Below are 19054 nucleotides of genomic sequence, written 5' to 3'. Positions count from 1 at the left end.
CCTCCCCCTCCCTACCCTAGACTCCTCTTTACCACCATTTAGTCACCACTCCCATCATGCACTGGTGCTGCTGCTCACAGTGTGGTTTTAATTGCCTGAGACTGCAGTCAAATGTGTGGGTTGCGTTTGCATATGTGTGTGTGTGTGTGTGTGTGTGTGTGTGTGTGTGTGTGTGTGTGTGTGTGTGTGTGTGTTGTGATCTATTTTTGACGAAGGCCTTACTGGCTGGAAGCTATTTCTGTGACAGTCTTTTTGTTGTGCCTGTCTGTGACTCAGAATCTCCGCTATATGGTGATACCAACTTTCCTTTTCATAATATTGCTATAACTTGAATAACATTCATATCTACCACAAAAATGAGAATTTGCCTATATTATATAATTTATCTATTGAACCGTGATTAAAAAAAGAAATCTACAGAACTCAATATTTAATCAAATGTAATATAAAGGCCAAACAACTACTGTACCTGAAATAGGAGCACCTTCTCAACCAGTTGACCTGCAGGTCGATTCCTTAGGCATCTAATAAGCATAGTAGATGAATCAGTATCACAACCTACTGCTGCTCCAAGTCGGAATGCTTTTTCTCTCATTCCCTCTGCATTTGCCCAAGCGCACAATGTTGTGCCACTTGTTGATATGCCTCTGACAAACAAACCTATGCAAAGCACATAATTCTTGTAGATAGATTGAAGTGTACACACAATGCTTCATATACTTGAAATAACAAATAAAACAGAAACGTGTAGCTGACAAACAATTTCTCACTGCAGCTGCAACACCCAAGTAAACAGTTATGGTGTGGTGACCATATGTTTTTGACCCAAATATTCAAGCACATTACAAATTATGATATTTAAAAAAAGAAAATAATAACAAAAAAACTTAATTAAATGTAGTAAATACAAAACATCAGTTTAATGTGTTACAAAAGTACATTAATGTATTCTTTATTAGTATCTTCTAAGCTGAAGGAATGTGAATAGACCAACTGTATGTATCAGTGCAGTTTATTTTCTTCAGCATTTCTGTATTCTTCAACAGCATTTGAAAAAAAATCAGCATAATTTTAATCATAATTTACTCTGTGCACTGGCACTGCTTCCACAGTGTCTACAGCAAGTTGTGTTTTGTCACTGGTCCACATATTTTTCTACAGTGCTAGTGGCAGGAAGGCAGAAGAGAAACTCTGCATAGTCCGATATAATTTCATGCATGCATATGGGGGAAACCAGCTCTGCACCTTGTGCACATCATGAGGCATAACATGCTGAACACCTCCATCTGTTACATTTTCTACACCTATGAATACTAAATTCTTTTCTGATTTTTCCTTCTGTTTTCAATACAGTTGCAAAAGTAATGTGTAAAATGTACATTTATATGCCAGAGTGTTATTTAATCAAAGTCTCACTTAAATTCATTGCCCTGTTGATTCTGCTGACCTTCTTGATGTCAATAATGCCATTAATTTTATGAGAGAACCACTTAATCAAAAGCTGTAGCCAACAGTAAATTCTAATATAGTACCAAATGGAAAACCTTTTTGAGCTGAAAGGAAAAAGCAGACATTTCACTCTTTCTGAGAACATACTTTAAAATACCTGAAACCAATTAACTTATGAAATAACTGAAACTGAAAGTTCAGGCCCTCATCATTTCAGTTGCCTATTTTGCCTCAGTGCTTGCAAGATTCTGATTTGTAACACTGTACTTCTGTTGTTACATTTTTTCTGATTCAGACTTGCCTCAGTGCTTGCAAGATTCTGATTTGTAACACTGTACTTCTGTTGTTACATTTTTTCTGATTCAGACGATACCTCTCATTAATTATTTCACTAATTGAGATTTGGAACAATTTGTCATTACATAAAATTATCTTCATTCCAAATGCAAAAACATAACAGTGTTCTGTATACTTTTATAATTTACTAACTGTCAACATTTTTCATAAACTGAATAACATCTAAGTCTTATGCTTCAATAAAAGTAACTAAATCTAACCTAGCTAATTTTCAAAACATTATGGGTTGCCAAAATCATAATATGTTGTTATGCCAGTCTTTAACTAGCATACCCCTCCCCAGAATCACCATTCTATGGTTGGGAAGTAAATGCTTATCATCTATGTGTAACTAATCTGTAAAGATTCATTTGTTCCAGTAGAGACAGTGTTAACTAGTGCAAATCTTCTTCACTGTTCAATTATATTTAATTGTGATGTTTTCTGCTCGACATACAAAATGTGTTATTCTTTTGAAATTATTCTGCCACGAGATCTATTAATAATCTTGTGACTGTTATGTTGACATACTTTGTTAACAATAAATGATTGCTAATCATTTTGTCAACTTTAAGTAAACTTAAGTTGAATAAAAAGAGCTATAACCATATGCAGTATTAACGTGCCTTTACCCTCATGCAAAAAACAGTTGGTGAAACCTTAACTGTCATTAAACCTTTAATATTTCAAAAGTGGCAAATTTGAACATTACATAATGTGTGGGCCACATTGTTGGAGCTATCCTCCCATCACTGACTGTGTTCAGCATGTTACAATGGCTTAGAGAAGAGATACCAGTTACAGAGAGCACCAAAGCAAGTATAGTGAATTTGTTACAAAAAGTGTAAGTGGGTACACGTTGGTAAGAGTTGAATTTCTTTGTCAAACAGTTTCACCAATTTAGCTAAAACTAACGACAAAATGTACCAAAGAGATGCAATAAATTCATTTCAACATAAATCATTTCATAATTGTTAAATCCAGGACAAACAGTGTCAGGAATTACCTTTTGAAACACTTACATTTTATATGTGCAATGCCCAGTGATCAGTCTGATGTTACATCCTCATAGTTGAATGACTGCTTCTCCATAGTTGTGACATATTGTTTCCATAGTTACAGTGTATGCCAAAAGATGGAATTATACAACACCAAAACCAGTCATCAGCAATAAAATATTGTTGATTCAACTACTGTAACAGTTTTCTTCATTTTGTGAAAAAGCACCTCTATAAAGTTTCGTTTCTGATCTTCTCATAATCTGGCTCCCAAAATAAGGACACATTCTTGATCTTTTTCCTTTCAAGATCTTAAGACATTCTCTGAATGCCATTTCACATAATGTTCTTTAGTTCAACAAGCCACTTACCTTGACGTTGACCACCACATTTCCGATAGATTCGTAATAACGTTTGTTTGCTGAGGATTCCAATAACTGTCATGTAATCATCACCAAAATAAGTCTTCTTTATGTTCTGGGTACATTAATTAATTCATATATCTTACTTCTAAATCCCAACATAGAAAAGAGGAAAATTACTTTTCTCTCTCTCTCTCTCCCCCTCTCCCGCCCTCCCCCACCTTCCCTCCCTTACTGCTTTCTCTCTCTGTCCCTCCCACACTACTGGATGTCTCTTCTAAGAATCATCAAGTGCATTATCTTGTGTTTTGGTAGATGTTTGCAATTTTGTCTCATGTGTTGGTCCACATTGTGCTGTCTGTCCGCTATCATCAAGCAGTAACATTATTCAGTCACTAATGGAGTATTGGATCTTCTCTGTGTTTTGTTGTTTCTATGAACACATTTTGTTAAGCCAAATACCTCATTAGGCTACCATGAGGCTGTTATATCAAATGGACATTGTAATGTAACAGACTGAGAATTGTTAAAGAACAATATGATACTCTTGTTTAATAAGCATCATAATACACTTGTATATTTCATTTTTCATAGTTAATCTTTAATTTCTTATGTTCCTTCATAGTATTACATCAGTGCTATGCAATTATGCTCATATTTCTGTCATTTTTCCTTTATTTACATTCACTATTCTACAAATGAAATAATCAGCCAGACGATATGTAAGACACTTAATTGTTAACATTACACAATTGTTGCAATAGTCCATTAAATTTGGGGCTTGCAGCCGCACAAATAAAATTTCCTCCACTGATATTTCAGCCGCGTATCGTCCAGCCATCCTCAGAGTGAATCACAAGACTGATGACAAGGTGCCAAGCGCAGCCTTATATGCTCCACCGCGGTGGTACTGCGCATGCGGGCCACACATGCTGGTCAGCAGCAGAGAAATTCGTTTACACATGCACTGCCTGTGGCGAAGGCGTACGGACTTTCGATTCGCTTATCAATGTATGATCAGCGGCAGTGACACCATGACGACTTCTCTGCAGTTTAATTACCCCAAGAGCCCGATTCCATGCTTTGTCCAAATTAAAACCATTATCTCTATTTATTAAATTATTAGCTACTCTAATCTCTGTAGCTCCCTTGAAGACAGATTCCCAAAAAGAAGAAGTGCATGTTAAAATGTTCGCATCACTGTAATTCATGGAATGCCCTGTATCAATGCAATGTTCGGCCACAGCTGACTTGTTTGGCTGTAATAAGCGTGTGTATTTTTGATGCTCCACACGCCTCTCATGAATGGTGCATGTTGTTTGACCTATGTACGACTTCTCACAATTTCCGCAAGGAATCTGATACACACCAGCTTTACGAAGCTATAAATCGTCCTTCACAGAGCTGCAATCTTCATGTGGGGCCGGAAGATCACCTTAACACAGTGTTTCTCAAGAACACCACCCACATAGGGCAAAAACACACTTGATCTGAAGGAATTACTATCTTCTTCCCCATTACATACCTGCATTTTAGGTTTTGCATCGAATGCTCTACGAATTTGTTGTGCATAAAATCCATTCCATTTAAAAATGCTCTTGAGGTATGTGAGCTCTTCTTGCAAATTGTCTTTATTGGATATACAGTGCACCCGATGCACTAAGGTCTTAAGGACACCTCTGGTCTGTGAAGGGTGATGGCAGCATGACGATATAGATTTGTGTGTGTTGATTTCCGATATACGGCATGTCCTAATGTGCCATCACCTTTATGGGGAACAACAACATCCAAAAAAGGGAGGCAGCTGTCTTTTTCTATTTCTATAGTAAATTTAATGCTAGCATGGATGGAATTCAAATGCTCAAGAGATCGATGTAATTCATCCATGCCACGGGGGCATACCACGAATATGTCATCCACGTACCTCCAGAAGACCGTTGGTTTAAAACTTTCTGAGTCCAGTGCCTTGTCCTCACAGTTTTTCATGAATAAATTAGCTACCAGAGGGGAGAGGGGACTTCCCATGGCAACACCATCAATTTGCTCATAAAATTCACCATTCAACTGAAAATAAGATGATAAAAGCACATGTTTAAATAAGGCTATAATGTTCTTATCAGAATGTTGGCCAATAAGAGATAAAGAGTCCTTTAAAGGTATATTGGTGTATACTGATACCATGTCAAAACTAACAAGCACATCCGTACTACTTAGCCCGACATTGCTAAGTCTCGGAATAAAATCCATAGAATTACAAATGTGGTGACTACATTTTTCTACCAATGGCTTTAATAAGGAAGCTAAATATTTGGCAGGAAAATACGTTGGTGAACCAATAGTTTTCATTATAGGCCTCATAGACAAGTCCTCCAGATGCTCAGCCTTACCCATCTTGTGAACTTTAGGAAGACCATAAAATCTTGGTGGTACTGCACCTCATACTTTTAAACTTCTTATGACGTCCTTTGGTAGTTGATGTAGTGTTCAGCAAGGCAGCAGTCGTTATTGTCACCCTGTTAATAGTATCTTTGTTAATCTTCTGGTATGCACAAGAACTAAGTAGACCACATATCCTTTCCTTGAAGACTTGTAAACTGCAGAGAAGTCGTCATGGTGTTACCGCCACTGATCATACATCAGTAAGTGAATTGAATGTCTGTATGCCTTCACCACAGGCGGTGCACGTGTAAACGTATTTCTCCGCCGCCGACCATCATCTGTGACCCGCATGCGCAGTACCTCCGCGGTGGAGCAAATTAGGTTGCACTCGGCATCTTGTTGTCAGTCTTGTGACTCACTCTGAGGATGGCCAGACGATACTCAGCCAAAATATCAGTGGAGGAAATTTTATTTGCATGGCTGCATGCCTGAACTTTAATGGACTATTCATTATGCTGTGAGAAGTTGAAAATGCACAATAGTGATTTTCATAAAAAGACATTGATTTAGAAAAAGTTATGTTTATTAGAATAATATGAATACTAGTTGTTATTTTGGTCCTTGTGACTGGGTGTCAAAACCTGAGTGTCAAAAACCATAATAAATAGACAAAACTGGTCAAATAAGTTATATGTGGTAATTCTAGTAATGCTATCAAAATAGAAGAAAGTTAATTAAAAATCATGATCATAGTAATATCAATTTAAAATGTTAAGTACATTTAATGTGCATCTCAAAGCAAAGTCACCTGGATTATGAAATTATAAATCTTGACAAAGGAATAAATAGCTGGTGTACTGGATAACAAGTTCTTGGTTAACTTGTCGTGACAAATTCAGATAAAATCTGAAGCTCCTGAATAACTTCCTCCATCATCATTGTCAGGGTCTACGTATGACAGACCTTAGCAAAATCCAACAAAATTCGATATACCCATAATAATTTGTGAAATCTCTTTTTATTGCTGATGTTGTTAGGCATATGAAACATCATCAAGCCTCAACCTACACAGAAAAATCACAACATCATTACACATCGTAGCTGCACATTGACCATACTGTATGAATCTACTTCACAGATTCTACCTCCAATGTGACCTCACTCTCCACTCTACCAGTAGAAAGAAAAGGCACACCATCCAAGATAAGTGTGAGCATAAGCAGTATGCTTATCAGTGGTTTGTATGAAAGATGTAATAATAATTACCATAACTGCTACGGAACTGTTCTTTATTACTGTGACTTTATGGAATCTCAGATTGCTTTCATGGAACACAAAACCATATCAGTGAATAATATTGTTGTATGTAAACAGACTGCACATATGAAGTCATATCATGTAGTAGATCAATATATTAGCATTCATTATGTAATAGTATAAAGACAAATAACTTAAACAGTTCATCGCTGTCTTAGAGTGAGGTATTAAGTTACAAAAATCTTTCTTGTAGACAAAAAAATTGACTTCAAACTCAAATCATATCTACTTGACCACTCCTTCTACACCACAGAAGCATTTTTGAATGTGTAAAACTGTAATGTGTGTGTGTGTGTGTGTGTGTGTGTGTGTATGTGTGTGTGTGTGTGTGTGTGTATGTATGTGTGTGTGTGTGTGTGTGTGTGTGTGTGTGTGTGTGTGTGTTGTGTGTGTGGGGGGGGGGGGGGAGGAGGGTGGGAGGGAGAGAGGGAGGGTGGGTGAGTGTGGGAGAGAGGGAGAGAGAGCAAGAATTATAGATGACTGTGTTAAAAATGTGCTGTAGCTTAAAATAAATGGAAATGATCACCATGTTGCTATATTTCTTGCTAAGTATATGTATTACAACAGTAATCTAAATAAATTGTACCACATCACCATAGAAAGAAAGATAGCAATTATGATCCATGGAATATGCAAATTTTACTGTAAGTGAGAGTAAAATAAAAATAATTTTTGTCCTCGTTACCTTTTGAAAGTGGTGACAGGAAATGATATTGCACACTTGATGCACCTGCTGATGTCCCTGCAATTGTTACACTGTCAGGATTTCCTCCAAATGCTGCTATATTCTTCTTAACCCACTTCAATGCCAGTACCTGATCTTTCAACCCATTGTTGCCAGGAAGCACCTCATCTAAAGTACTTAAAAATCCTGTTAAAGAAAATTATGTCTCCATTAACACATCATGGTTTTTAGAAACTACTATGAAGAAGAAACTTCAGAAAAAGTAACAAGTTAACATATGTACTATGGAATATATTTAAAAATAATTTACTATTTCAAACAATGGAACATCCAGGATGGAATGTAACAATATTAGAGAAGGAAAGTTGCTACTCACCATAGAGCGGAGATGCTGAGTCACAACAGGCACAACCAAAAGATTCACACAATTACAGCTTTCAGCCATTAAGACCTTTGTCAACAATAGACACTCATAGACACAAGCACACACACACTCATGCAAACGCAACTTGTACACACGTCTGCAGTCTCAGGCAACTGAAACCATACTACACTCCTGGAAATGGAAAAAAGAACACATTGACACCGGTGTGTCAGACCCACCATACTTGCTCCGGACACTGCGAGAGGGCTGTACAAGCAATGATCACACGCACAGCACAGCGGACACACCAGGAACCGCGGTGTTGGCCGTCGAATGGCGCTAGCTGCGCAGCATTTGTGCACTGCCGCCGTCAGTGTCAGCCAGTTTGCCGTGGCATACGGAGCTCCATCGCAGTCTTTAACACTGGTAGCATGCCGCGACAGCGTGGACGTGAACTGTATGTGCGGTTGATGGACTTTGAGCGAGGGCGTATAGTGGGCATGCGGGAGGCCGGGTGGACGTACCGCCGAATTGCTCAACACGTGGGGCGTGAGGTCTCCACAGTACATCGATGTTGTCGCCAGTGGTCGGCGGAAGGTGCACGTGCCCGTCGACCTGGGACCGGACCGCAGCGACGCACGGATGCACGCCAAGACCGTAGGATCCTACGCAGTGCCGTAGGGGACCGCACCGCCACTTCCCAGCAAATTAGGGACACTGTTGCTCCTGGGGTATCGGCGAGGACCATTCGCAACCGTCTCCATGAAGCTGGGCTACGGTCTCGCACACCGTTACGCCGTCTTCCGCTCACGCCCCAACATCGTGCAGCCCGCCTCCAGTGGTGTCGCGACAGGCATGAATGGAGGGACGAATGGAGATGTGTCGTCTTCAGCGATGAGAGTCGCTTCTGCCTTGGTGCCAATGATGGTCGTATGCATGTTTGGCGCCGTGCAGGTGAGCGCCACAATCAGGACTGCATACGACCGAGGCACACAGGGCCAACACCCGGCATCATGGTGTGGGGAGCGATCTCCTACACTGGCCGTACACCACTGGTGATCGTCGAGGGGACACTGAATAGTGCACGGTACATCCAAACTGTCATCGAACCCATCGTTCTACCATTCCTAGACCGGCAAGGGAACTTGCTGTTCCAACAGGACAATGCATGTCCGCATGTATCCCGTGCCACCCAACGTGCTCTAGAAGGTGTAAGTCAACTACCCTGGCCAGCAAGATCTCCGGATCTGTCCCCCATTGAGCATGTTTGGGACTGGATGAAGCGTCGTCTCACGCGGTCTGCACGTCCAGCACGAACGCTGGTCCAATTGAGGTGCCAGGTGGAAATGGCATGGCAAGCCGTTCCACAGGACTACATCCAGCATCTCTACGATTGTCTCCATGGGAGAATAGCAGCCTGCATTGCTGCGAAAGGTGGATATACACTGTACTAGTGCCGACATTGTGCATGCTCTGTTGCCTGTGTCTATGTGCCTGTGGTTCTGTCAGTGTGATCATGTGATGTATCTGACCCCAGGAATGTGTCAATAAAGTTTCCCCTTCCTGGGACAATGAATTCACGGTGTTCTTATTTCAATTTCCAGGAGTGTATTTCCGTAGTGAACAACAAAAACTATTATTATTAGTGAAGGCATATAGAGATTCCCTGTTTCAGACTTAAATCTGTGAATGACTAACTAACAGCTCTTATTGCAATATGAAAATACTCCAGTTTCTACCCCAAATCCATATGGAGTATATACTAATTGAGGTTATGTGTATCACTGTAGACTGGAACGGATATTGTTTGTCATGAAGAACATTGAAGAAAAAAACATAATGACATGTAAGTTTAAGAATTTGAAGACCCTTGAAGATATCTATATAGGAGATCTGTTTATCACTGAATTGCCCAAGGCATTTATTGTGTAAAGTAGCTTGGGAGTGAAAGTACACAAGTGTTTTTTCCTGTAGGTTAAGACAATGAGAGATATATTTTAGAGCAAAGTCTTTGCTATTTTTTTTCAAAGTTTTGACGTATGTAGATCATTATACTCTCTTCATAGTCATGTGATATAGGAATAAATAAGTAACTGAACAAATCGCAACTAATAAAGATGATAATGAAATTCTTGTTTCTCAGTAGACATTACAGCTAATCTTTCATTTTTACACTGATATTTCAGTCTAAATGTCAAACATTCATTAAAATAATAAAAGTTTAGGTCCTCTTCATATTTGTAAAATAACTCATAAATTCAAACCAAAGACATGTTATGTCTGTTATAACATCAAATTTCACCTTTTTTAAACTTGCTGTCCATTTCCTTACAAATGACTGGTTATGACAATTTGGCCTCGAGAGCCACAGACTGTGGTCATGTATGTGTGTGTGTGTGTGTGTGTGTGTGTGTGTGTGTGTGTGTGTGTGTGTGAATAGTGGCTGGCGGGTGTGGCCGAGCGATTCTAGGTGCTTCAGTCTGCAACCGTGCAACCACTATGGTCGCAGATGCGAATCCTGCCTTGGGCATGGATGTGTGTGATGTCCTTAGGTTAGTTAGGTTTAAGTAGTTCTAAGTTCTAGGAGACTGATGACCTCAGATGTTAAGTCCCATAGTGCTCAAAGCCATTTGAACCATTTGTGTGAATAGTGTTTGCGTGAATGTGTGTGTATGTTGTCCATTTCTGATGAAGGTTTTTCTGGACAAAAGCTTACTTATTTGACAGTTTTTTGTTGTGCTTATCTGCAACTCAACATCTCCACTATATGGTGAGTAGCAATCTATTCTTTTCATAATATTGTCATTACGTCAAGAATTCATAATTTATAAAATTATTATTTAGTGAATTAAACAACATTTATGGAAGTACATTTATGTTTTCTGTTTTTGAATACATGGTGGCTAACAAGTGTATTTCTTTAATAAACTGTGTACCTCTTATCAAGTGTGTATGAGTTGTGCTCGCATGAATGTGTGTATGTGTATGCGTGTGTGCATGTGTGTGTGTGTGTGTGTGTGTGTGTGTGTGTGTGTGTGTGTGTGTGTGAGTGAGTGAGTCTGTGTGTGTGTGTGTGTGTGTGTGTGTGTGTGTGTGTGTGTGTGTGTGTGTGTGAGTGAGTGAGTGAGTCTGTGTGTGTGTGTGTGTGTGTGTGTGTGTGTGTGTGTGTGTGTGTGTGTGTTTGTGTGTGTGTGTGTTGTATAATTCAGAAAAAGGCTTTTTTGCCAAAATCTCACATTTAGCAGTCGTTTTGTTGTGCCCATCTGCGACTCAGCATCTCTAGATGGTGTGTAGAAATCTATCCTTTTCATAAAATTGTCTATCAAAGAGATTTTCAGAATATGGCTTCACGCTCTGAATTTTGGAAAAATATACAAGCTGCTAATGAGATTTATTTTTACATTTAGTGTTTATTTTTGTATTTAGGAAGCTATTATTATCAGAAAGCAAGACAGAAAATTTTCATCAATATGTCAACATTCTTTAATGCCTATTGGCTTGATGAAGTATACTAAGAAGAAAGCAAGATCAACTTTTTTAAATCTAGTATTATGTGCTCTACTGATCTACTTTTATTTTTGAGAAGTCTTAACACTAAGAAATTTCATGCATTTTGGTTAATTTCACATAAATTTCTAAGAAGTGTAATAATTTTTCCTCATATAAAAGTAAACTTAGTTGTAATTATATGATTTTTGGTGACTACCAACAGTCGATTGACTATCAAGGGTGTGCTTACTGCTGTGAAACTCAGAGATATCATCTCTGACACAAGCCTCAGGTGACACACCACATCCTCTGCCTACCTCATCTGCTACTCTACCCTGTTCCATGGTAGCACATTACTGTAGGCAGATGCTCCAGTTGCAGAAAGAGAACCCAAAAACATGGTTTGCCTTGGTCAACAACTTCTTGGACATTCATGGAATAATTAACGAAGATGTTCATTTTATTTGACTTATCAGCCATCTCCGTGATCATACAGATGTTATTAGTTATTTGCTTCTTAACCCATCTACGCAACCTAAACACATCACATTGGGTTCTTCTTACTGAATGCCTATTGCACCTTCTGCAGAGGTGATAGATCACATCATCCATGAGGTACAGCTTGGAGACATAACACCTCCACAGCTGTGGAAGAACATTTGAGTGCATGTTCGTTTGGACAACACGCCTGATGTCACCTTGTGGGCACCGTGGCTTATCAAACTTCCAGCTGACCTACAACTGGTGGCTCACGTTTATAGTATCATCCACCACCAACAGATTTTCTCTATAGCTGGCTCATTGCCTTTGCTCCAAAGTCAGTAACAGCTCTCCTGCTTCCTGCCCGTCACCTCTGTATGTGGCTGGTAAAGGTCATGCGTGACCTGCTGCAGCTCAACAAGCTACCTCTTTGCTACCTGGTGGATTGCTGCTGGCACCTGCTGCTCCCCCCCTCAATCCTCCTGGCTGACCTGAAATGCAGCTTGTCTGAAGGCACACATCACAGTCCACTCTGGATCCTGCAAATCCCATGTGCTGGTACTATGAGGCAGCTTCTGACAGTGGCAGACTGAGTCCACCAGCAACCTCACATCTCTGGTTGACACTGGAGCAGATGCCAGTGTCATTCCTCCTCCTGCACTCCCTTGAGACTTCTCCCTATGACGTTAGTTCTTCATGCTGCCAAAAACTTTGACATTACTGTCCATAATGATGCTGACCTCCAGCTCTAGTTTAGGTAGGAGCTTCAATTCCTTTAGTTCTTCCATTTTGCTAATGTGGAAAGCCTGGTTCTTGAGATCAAATTCCATAAACATTTTGGTCTCTCTCTCCCAACCTGCATTTGGTCACCTTACTCCATATGCAACCAGCACATACTTTTCTGGCTCCTTCCTCCCACGCCCCGTCTGCACCCCCCACCTCTGGTTCAGTACAATCCTCTTCTTTGTACTACCTCTGAATGCTCCTGTTAGACAGCTAACCTTGTCAACTCACTAGCTGAGCTTGCGACTCAATGCTATGAGATTGACATCCTCTGTTTCAACAACATCCTACATCAGATGGTGTCCAGTCTGTCAGCCAACATGACAGTTGCTCTTCGCATGATCAACAACCTCATTGTTTCGATGCTGTTTCATGTTTCCATGCCCACCGCTCCCTCTCTCCCAACCATGCTTCATACAACTCAGGTCAGAGACACACAAACTATCAATGTTTTGTGTGATCAGGCACTTCCATCTCGTGTAAATATGCTTGGTCCCCCCACATACTCAAACTGCAATCACAAATGATATCTGTGATAGGTTATCAATTACAGAAGACTGTCTGGCCCATTACAAGGCCCAACACCTAAATTCTAAAAAGCTTCATCATGTGAAAGAATGCTGGAATCATGTGTCCCTCGAATAGCAACTGATTGTCATCCGTTCACCTAGTTCCTAGGAAAGATTGTGCTGGTCATGCATAGACTATCACAGGCTCAACTCTCATACAGTTACGTACTACTAACCTATACCTCACATTCAAGACTTTGCTCAACCATTCATTGGCACAGGATTTTTAGTGCGATTGTCAGTGACAAAATGTATCATCATTTAGTATCATAGATTGATACCACCCTCACTGGCATCTCACAGTTGGTAACAGAAATGCACATTTCCAGCAGATACTGGTAGTGGTTGTAAGGGTCCATGTGGATCCAATGATGCTCACCTGCTCAGCCACACTTTCAGTGGCTCCAACTATGAGTGCCCTCTGCTACTGTGATATAGGATGACTGGCGGCAGCAACACGGCCCAGTCTCAGTCACATCCTTCTGTCTTATTTACCAAGTTGACAGTTTGCTTGTGAATTTGTAGTGGGAGCATCACTCTGCATGACACTCTTCAGTTTGCTTCTTGTAGTAGCTTCAGTTTATTACTGTGTTCTTTTGTAAAGTTTCTATCCAAGGCTTGTAAAAAGCTACAAGTTAAGTAAAACTTCTATTTACAGTGTTTACATGTTCACTAATCATTTCTGCTCCTGTCCAGTTTTCCTACCATGACAGTTGCTGCACCACCCTGAAGCCCAACTCTCCTTACCATTGTGTACGAAGTAGCACACAATACATCAGATCCCTATATACAAAGATGACATACCATAAACAGCTATCATTATGCCATTAGGCTTGTTTGAATGCTCCTTTATACCATGTGATCTCAAGAAAGCTGCTCGGCTGTGGCAATGATTTACTGACTCTGTACCTTTTTCCATACCTTCTTGCTATGCCTATCTTGATGACATTCTCATCTAGTCCACCATTGCCGAAAACAAGCAACACTTAATGCATGTCTTTAAAGGCCTCCCCAACCATGGTATGGAGATTGACCACAACAAATCATGATTGTGGCACAGTAGTGTTAACTTCCTTGGTCACACCATCTCCACTGAGGGAAACCATCTGACATCAGACTGTGTTGCATTTATCAATCATCATCAGAGACCTACTGCATTCTGCAATGATTCCTCAGAATGCTAAATTTTTTACGGTCCCATATACCTCAAGCTGCTTCTCTCCAAGTCTCATTGATGGATGCCTAGGCAGGCAAGAACACTTCTGGGGTGTGCAAAGTGAAATGGTTCAACAAAATGATCCACACATTCAATGCTCTCAAGAGTGCCCTCACGAATGCCATTACACTCAGGCATCCACATACTGATGCTTACATCTCTGTCATGACCAACACAAGTGAATCATTGACTGGTACCATTCTTCAGAAGCATGTTGGCAATACAACCAACCTCTCCATTTTTTCTCAAAGCAACTCTCCCCTTCCCAACACAACTGGTCAGGGTTCAATGGGGAATGTCTCATGATCTATGAGGCTGTGTGATATTTCTGTGAGGACATTGAAGGACGGGAAATCAAAATCTACACCACTCACAAATTGCTCAAAGATGCACTCTGGAACCCTGCCAATGATATTCCCTACTGATGTTTCCATCTTATGGACTTCATTAGTCAATGAAACACAAATGTCCATTACATCGGGGGGGAGGGGGGAGAATATTGTCACAGATTACATGCCATTACATGCCATGTGAGCATGCCACATCTTCTACCTTGGACTTGGATGTATTAGTGTGGCTGGGCACAGAAGGCTTGCACATTCAAAATTTGCAACAAGGCACCACTTTCCATTGGCAGTGGAATCCCAATGTCTTCCTGGTTCTTCAGGTCCAGTGCTGTGCAATACCTCTACAGGCATTCTCCGCTCCTTGGTCATGGCCTCCCTCTAAGATAAGGTTTTTTGGACATTTGAGACCTGGCACACCCAGGAATTAAGGCTACTGCATGCCTCATGACAGAATGTTTCATCTGGGCTGGAGTAAAAAATACCTGTTGCTCTTGGACACACATCCGCTCACCTTGACAGCACAGCAAGGTTGGTTGTCATGCTCAACTCTCTCTAGGACAATTCAGACTACCGAAAGGATGGTTCTGTCACATACAACTTGACTTTGTGGATCCCTTGGAACGTTTTAGGTACATACTATCATTCATTGTTTATACAAGCAAGTGGGTGGTGGCTGTTCCCCTCTCAGACTATCTGCCAGTTCGGTCGCATGAGCCCTCTCGTCCCTGTCTCTATCCCTGTCCCTCTCAATAGGGATGCTTGTTTTATCGAACAAAATCCAGTAAACTTTCAGCTGATTTGTTTTTAGAGGCACTTCATTTACATTTCATTAAATATAAATTATTATTCTGTATTTTGAAAAGGTTTTATTATTACTGTTATTATTATATCATACTTGCCAAGTACATTAAGCCTGTAATTTACTGTCACCAACACTACACTGCGGTCCATTATGTAGTGTGGTCCATACCAGTCACCACCTCCAAACATGAATGCACCTGGGTGGAAAAAGATAACTACATCCAATTTTGGATGTATAGAATTTACTGATGGCAGCTGAAACAAGAAAAGATAATTTTTTTACTAACTTATAATATGAAATACAAATTTTTCTCAATTTTACTGCTTCAGACGGCACAACAAATATAATATATTCATTTGAATAGCCAACTGTAAAACAAAAAGGAGAGTTACTTAATGTAAAAAAAATAAACCCATGCAAATTTATTAACAGGCCTTCAGTGGGAAATATATTTATTTTCAGCAGCTAATTGTAGAGAGTATTAATAAGTTCATGCCAACTTAACTAGAGATTAATTGTGAGGTCTTGTATGTTTATTTTCTGTCAGGCTGTACTAATCTACCATACCTAAAGTTGTCAATGTACACCTATGGATTGTTTCCCACAGAAATATTACAAACAAGGTTTGCATGTCATACTGTAGCAGCCACTGTCATCTTGTTTTTAGATGCAAGGACCTTCAGAGATTTAGATATAAAATGTATAGTATAAGTAAATGATTTATCTGGGAATGAATAAAGCATATTGATTAGTTATGTTCAGATCATAAAAGAAAAATGCTATACAAGAGAATCATGAAACAAAATGATGGAATGCCATTTTTGGCCAGGAGGCCCCATCTGGGGCCATTCAGCCACCTGCTGCAAGTCTTTCTATTTGACACTACTTCGGCAACTTGCGCATCAATGGTGACGAAATGATTATGAGTACAACACAATAGCCGATTCCCAAGCAGATGTATCTAACCCAGCAGTGAATCAAACCAATGTTTGCAGCATTGCAGTCAGCTGCACTGACTACTCTTCTAAAGGGGGGGGGGGGGGGGGGGGAGGGGGCAGAAATGCATAACCACTGGAAATATTCTCTCAAATGTTTCCTAATGAATCAGAATCTGAATTTTTACTGTCTCATGACATACAAAGTTAAATCATTGATTTAATGTACAGGGGACTTGTGAACACTGCAATTACAATTTCAATGCATTACAGAAACAACACATAACAATAGTACTAATATAAAAAACATAATTATTACAGTCATTTATCTGACAAAACTGCTAAGTTTAATTAACAACCATTTGCTTTCTTGTTCAGATTTTCATATTATCAATCCAAAATTCTTCCAAGGAACTATTGCATTCCTGTGCTAACAACTTTTGTACCTCTTGTTTCAGTTACCCTAGCTACATGCTGTGGATTTGTTTATTTTTTAGAATATTGTAAATTTTCATGTCCATATGTTCTGGGGTTTGTACATACAGCATTAATCTATGAGTGGGAAACATGATATTCCCCTTGTTCCTAGTGCTACATTAATGTTTAAAATCATTATCTATGAACAAGTTGCTGTTGGTGGGGAGGCTTGCATGCCTCAGTGATACAGATGGCCGTACCATAGGTGCAACCACAATGGAGGGGTATTTGTTGAGAAGCCAGACAAATGTGTGGTTCCTGAAGAGGGGCAGCAGCCTTTTCAGTAGTTGCAGGGTCAACAGTCTGGAGGATTGACTGATCTGGCCTTGTAACTCTAATCAAAACAGCCTTGCTGTGCTGGTACTGCGAACGGCTGAAAGCAAGGGGAAACTACAGCTGTAATTTTTCCCGAGGGCATGCAGCTTTACTGTATGGTTAAATGATGATGGTGTCCTCTTGGGTAAAATATTCTGGAGGTAAAATAGTCCCCCATTTGGATCTCCAGGTTGGGACTACTCAAGAGGTCGACATTATCAGGAGAAAGAAAACTGGCGTTCTACAGATCAGAGCGTGGAATGTCAGATCCCTTAATCGGACAGGTAGGTTAGAAAATTTAAAAAGGGAAATGGATAGGTTAAAGTTAGGTATAGTGAGCATTAGTGAAGTTCGGTGGCAGGAGGAACAAGACTTTTGGTCAAGTGAATACGGGGTTATAAATACAAAATCGAATAGGGGTAATGCAGGAGTTGGTTTAATAATGAATAAAAAAATAGGAGTGTGGTTAAGCTATTACAAACAGCATAATGAATGCATTATTGTGGCCAAGATAGACATGAAGCCCATGCCTACTACAGTAGTACAAGTTTATATGCCAACTAGCTCTGCAGATGATGAAAAATTGATGAAATGTGTGATGAGATAAATGAAATTATTCAGGTAGTGAAGGGAGATGAAAATTTAATAGTCATGGGTGACTGGAATTCGAGAGTAGGAAAAGGGAGAGAAGGAAACATAGTAGGTGAATATGGATTGGGGGTAAGAAATGAAAGAGGAAGCCATCTGGTAGAATTTTGCACAGAGCAATCATAGCTAACACTTGGTTCAAGAATCATAAAAGAAGGTTGTGTACATGGAAGAATCCTGGAAATACTAGAAGGTATCAGATAGATTATATAATGGTAAGACAGAGATTTAGGAACCAGATTTTAAATTGTAAGAAATTTCCAGGGGCAGATGTGGACTCTGACCACAATCTATTGGTTATGAACTGTAGATTAAAACTGAAGAAACTGCAAAAAGGTGGGAATTTAAGAAGATGGGACCTGGATAAACTAACTAAACCAGAGGTTGTACAGAGTTTCAGGGAGAGCATAAGGGAACAATTGACAGGAATAGGGGAAAGAAATACAGTAGAAGAAGAATGGGTAGCTCTGAGGGATGAAGTAATGAAGGCAGCAGAGGATCAAGTAGGTAAAAAGATGAGGGCTAGTAGAAATCCTTGGGTAACAGAAGAAATATTGAATTTAATTGATGAAAGGAGAAAATATAAAAATGCACTAAATGAAGCAGGCAAAAAGAAATAAACATGTCTCAAAAATGAGATCGACAGGAAGTGCAGAATGGCTAAGCAGGGATGGCTAGAGGACAAATGTAAGGATTTAGAGGCTTATCTCACTAGGGGTAAGACAGATACTGCCTACAGGAAAATTAAAGACACCTGTGGAGAAAAGAGAGCCACTTGTATGAATGTCAAGAGCTCAGATGGAAACCCAGTTCTAAGCAAAGATGGGAAAGCAGAAATGTGGAAGGACTATATAGAGGGTCTATACAAGTGTGATGTACTTGAGGACAATATTATGGAAATGGAAGAGGATGTAGATGAAGATGAAATGGGAGATACAATACTGCATGAAGAGTTTGACAGAGCACTGAAAGACCTGAGTCAAAACAAGGCCCCGGGAGTAGACAACATTCCATTAGAACTACTGATGGCCTTGGGAGAGCCAGTCCTAACAAAACTATACCATATGGTGAGCAAGATGTATGAGACAGGCGAAATACCCTCA

At 39.9% G+C, this 19054-nt stretch overlaps 1 protein-coding gene across 1 annotated transcript in view; it reads right to left on the bottom strand.

Annotated features, from left to right (window-relative positions):
• Positions 1-460: 460 nt before the first annotated feature.
• The window catches only part of LOC124747236 (esterase FE4-like), a 95573-nt gene continuing 76979 nt past the window's right edge, over positions 461-19054 (bottom strand). The window contains exons 4-6 of the mRNA XM_047248950.1: positions 15674-15830; positions 7527-7712; positions 461-660 (exon numbers count right to left, since the gene is read on the bottom strand). Coding sequence (XP_047104906.1) covers positions 461-660; positions 7527-7712; positions 15674-15830 — 543 coding nt within the window. The remainder of the gene's footprint in view (positions 661-7526; positions 7713-15673; positions 15831-19054) is intronic.

The sequence above is a fragment of the Schistocerca piceifrons genome, chromosome 1, assembly GCF_021461385.2.
Source record: "Schistocerca piceifrons isolate TAMUIC-IGC-003096 chromosome 1, iqSchPice1.1, whole genome shotgun sequence".
Taxonomy (NCBI): domain Eukaryota; kingdom Metazoa; phylum Arthropoda; class Insecta; order Orthoptera; family Acrididae; genus Schistocerca; species Schistocerca piceifrons.
This window is presented reverse-complemented; position numbering and strand designations above follow the sequence as displayed.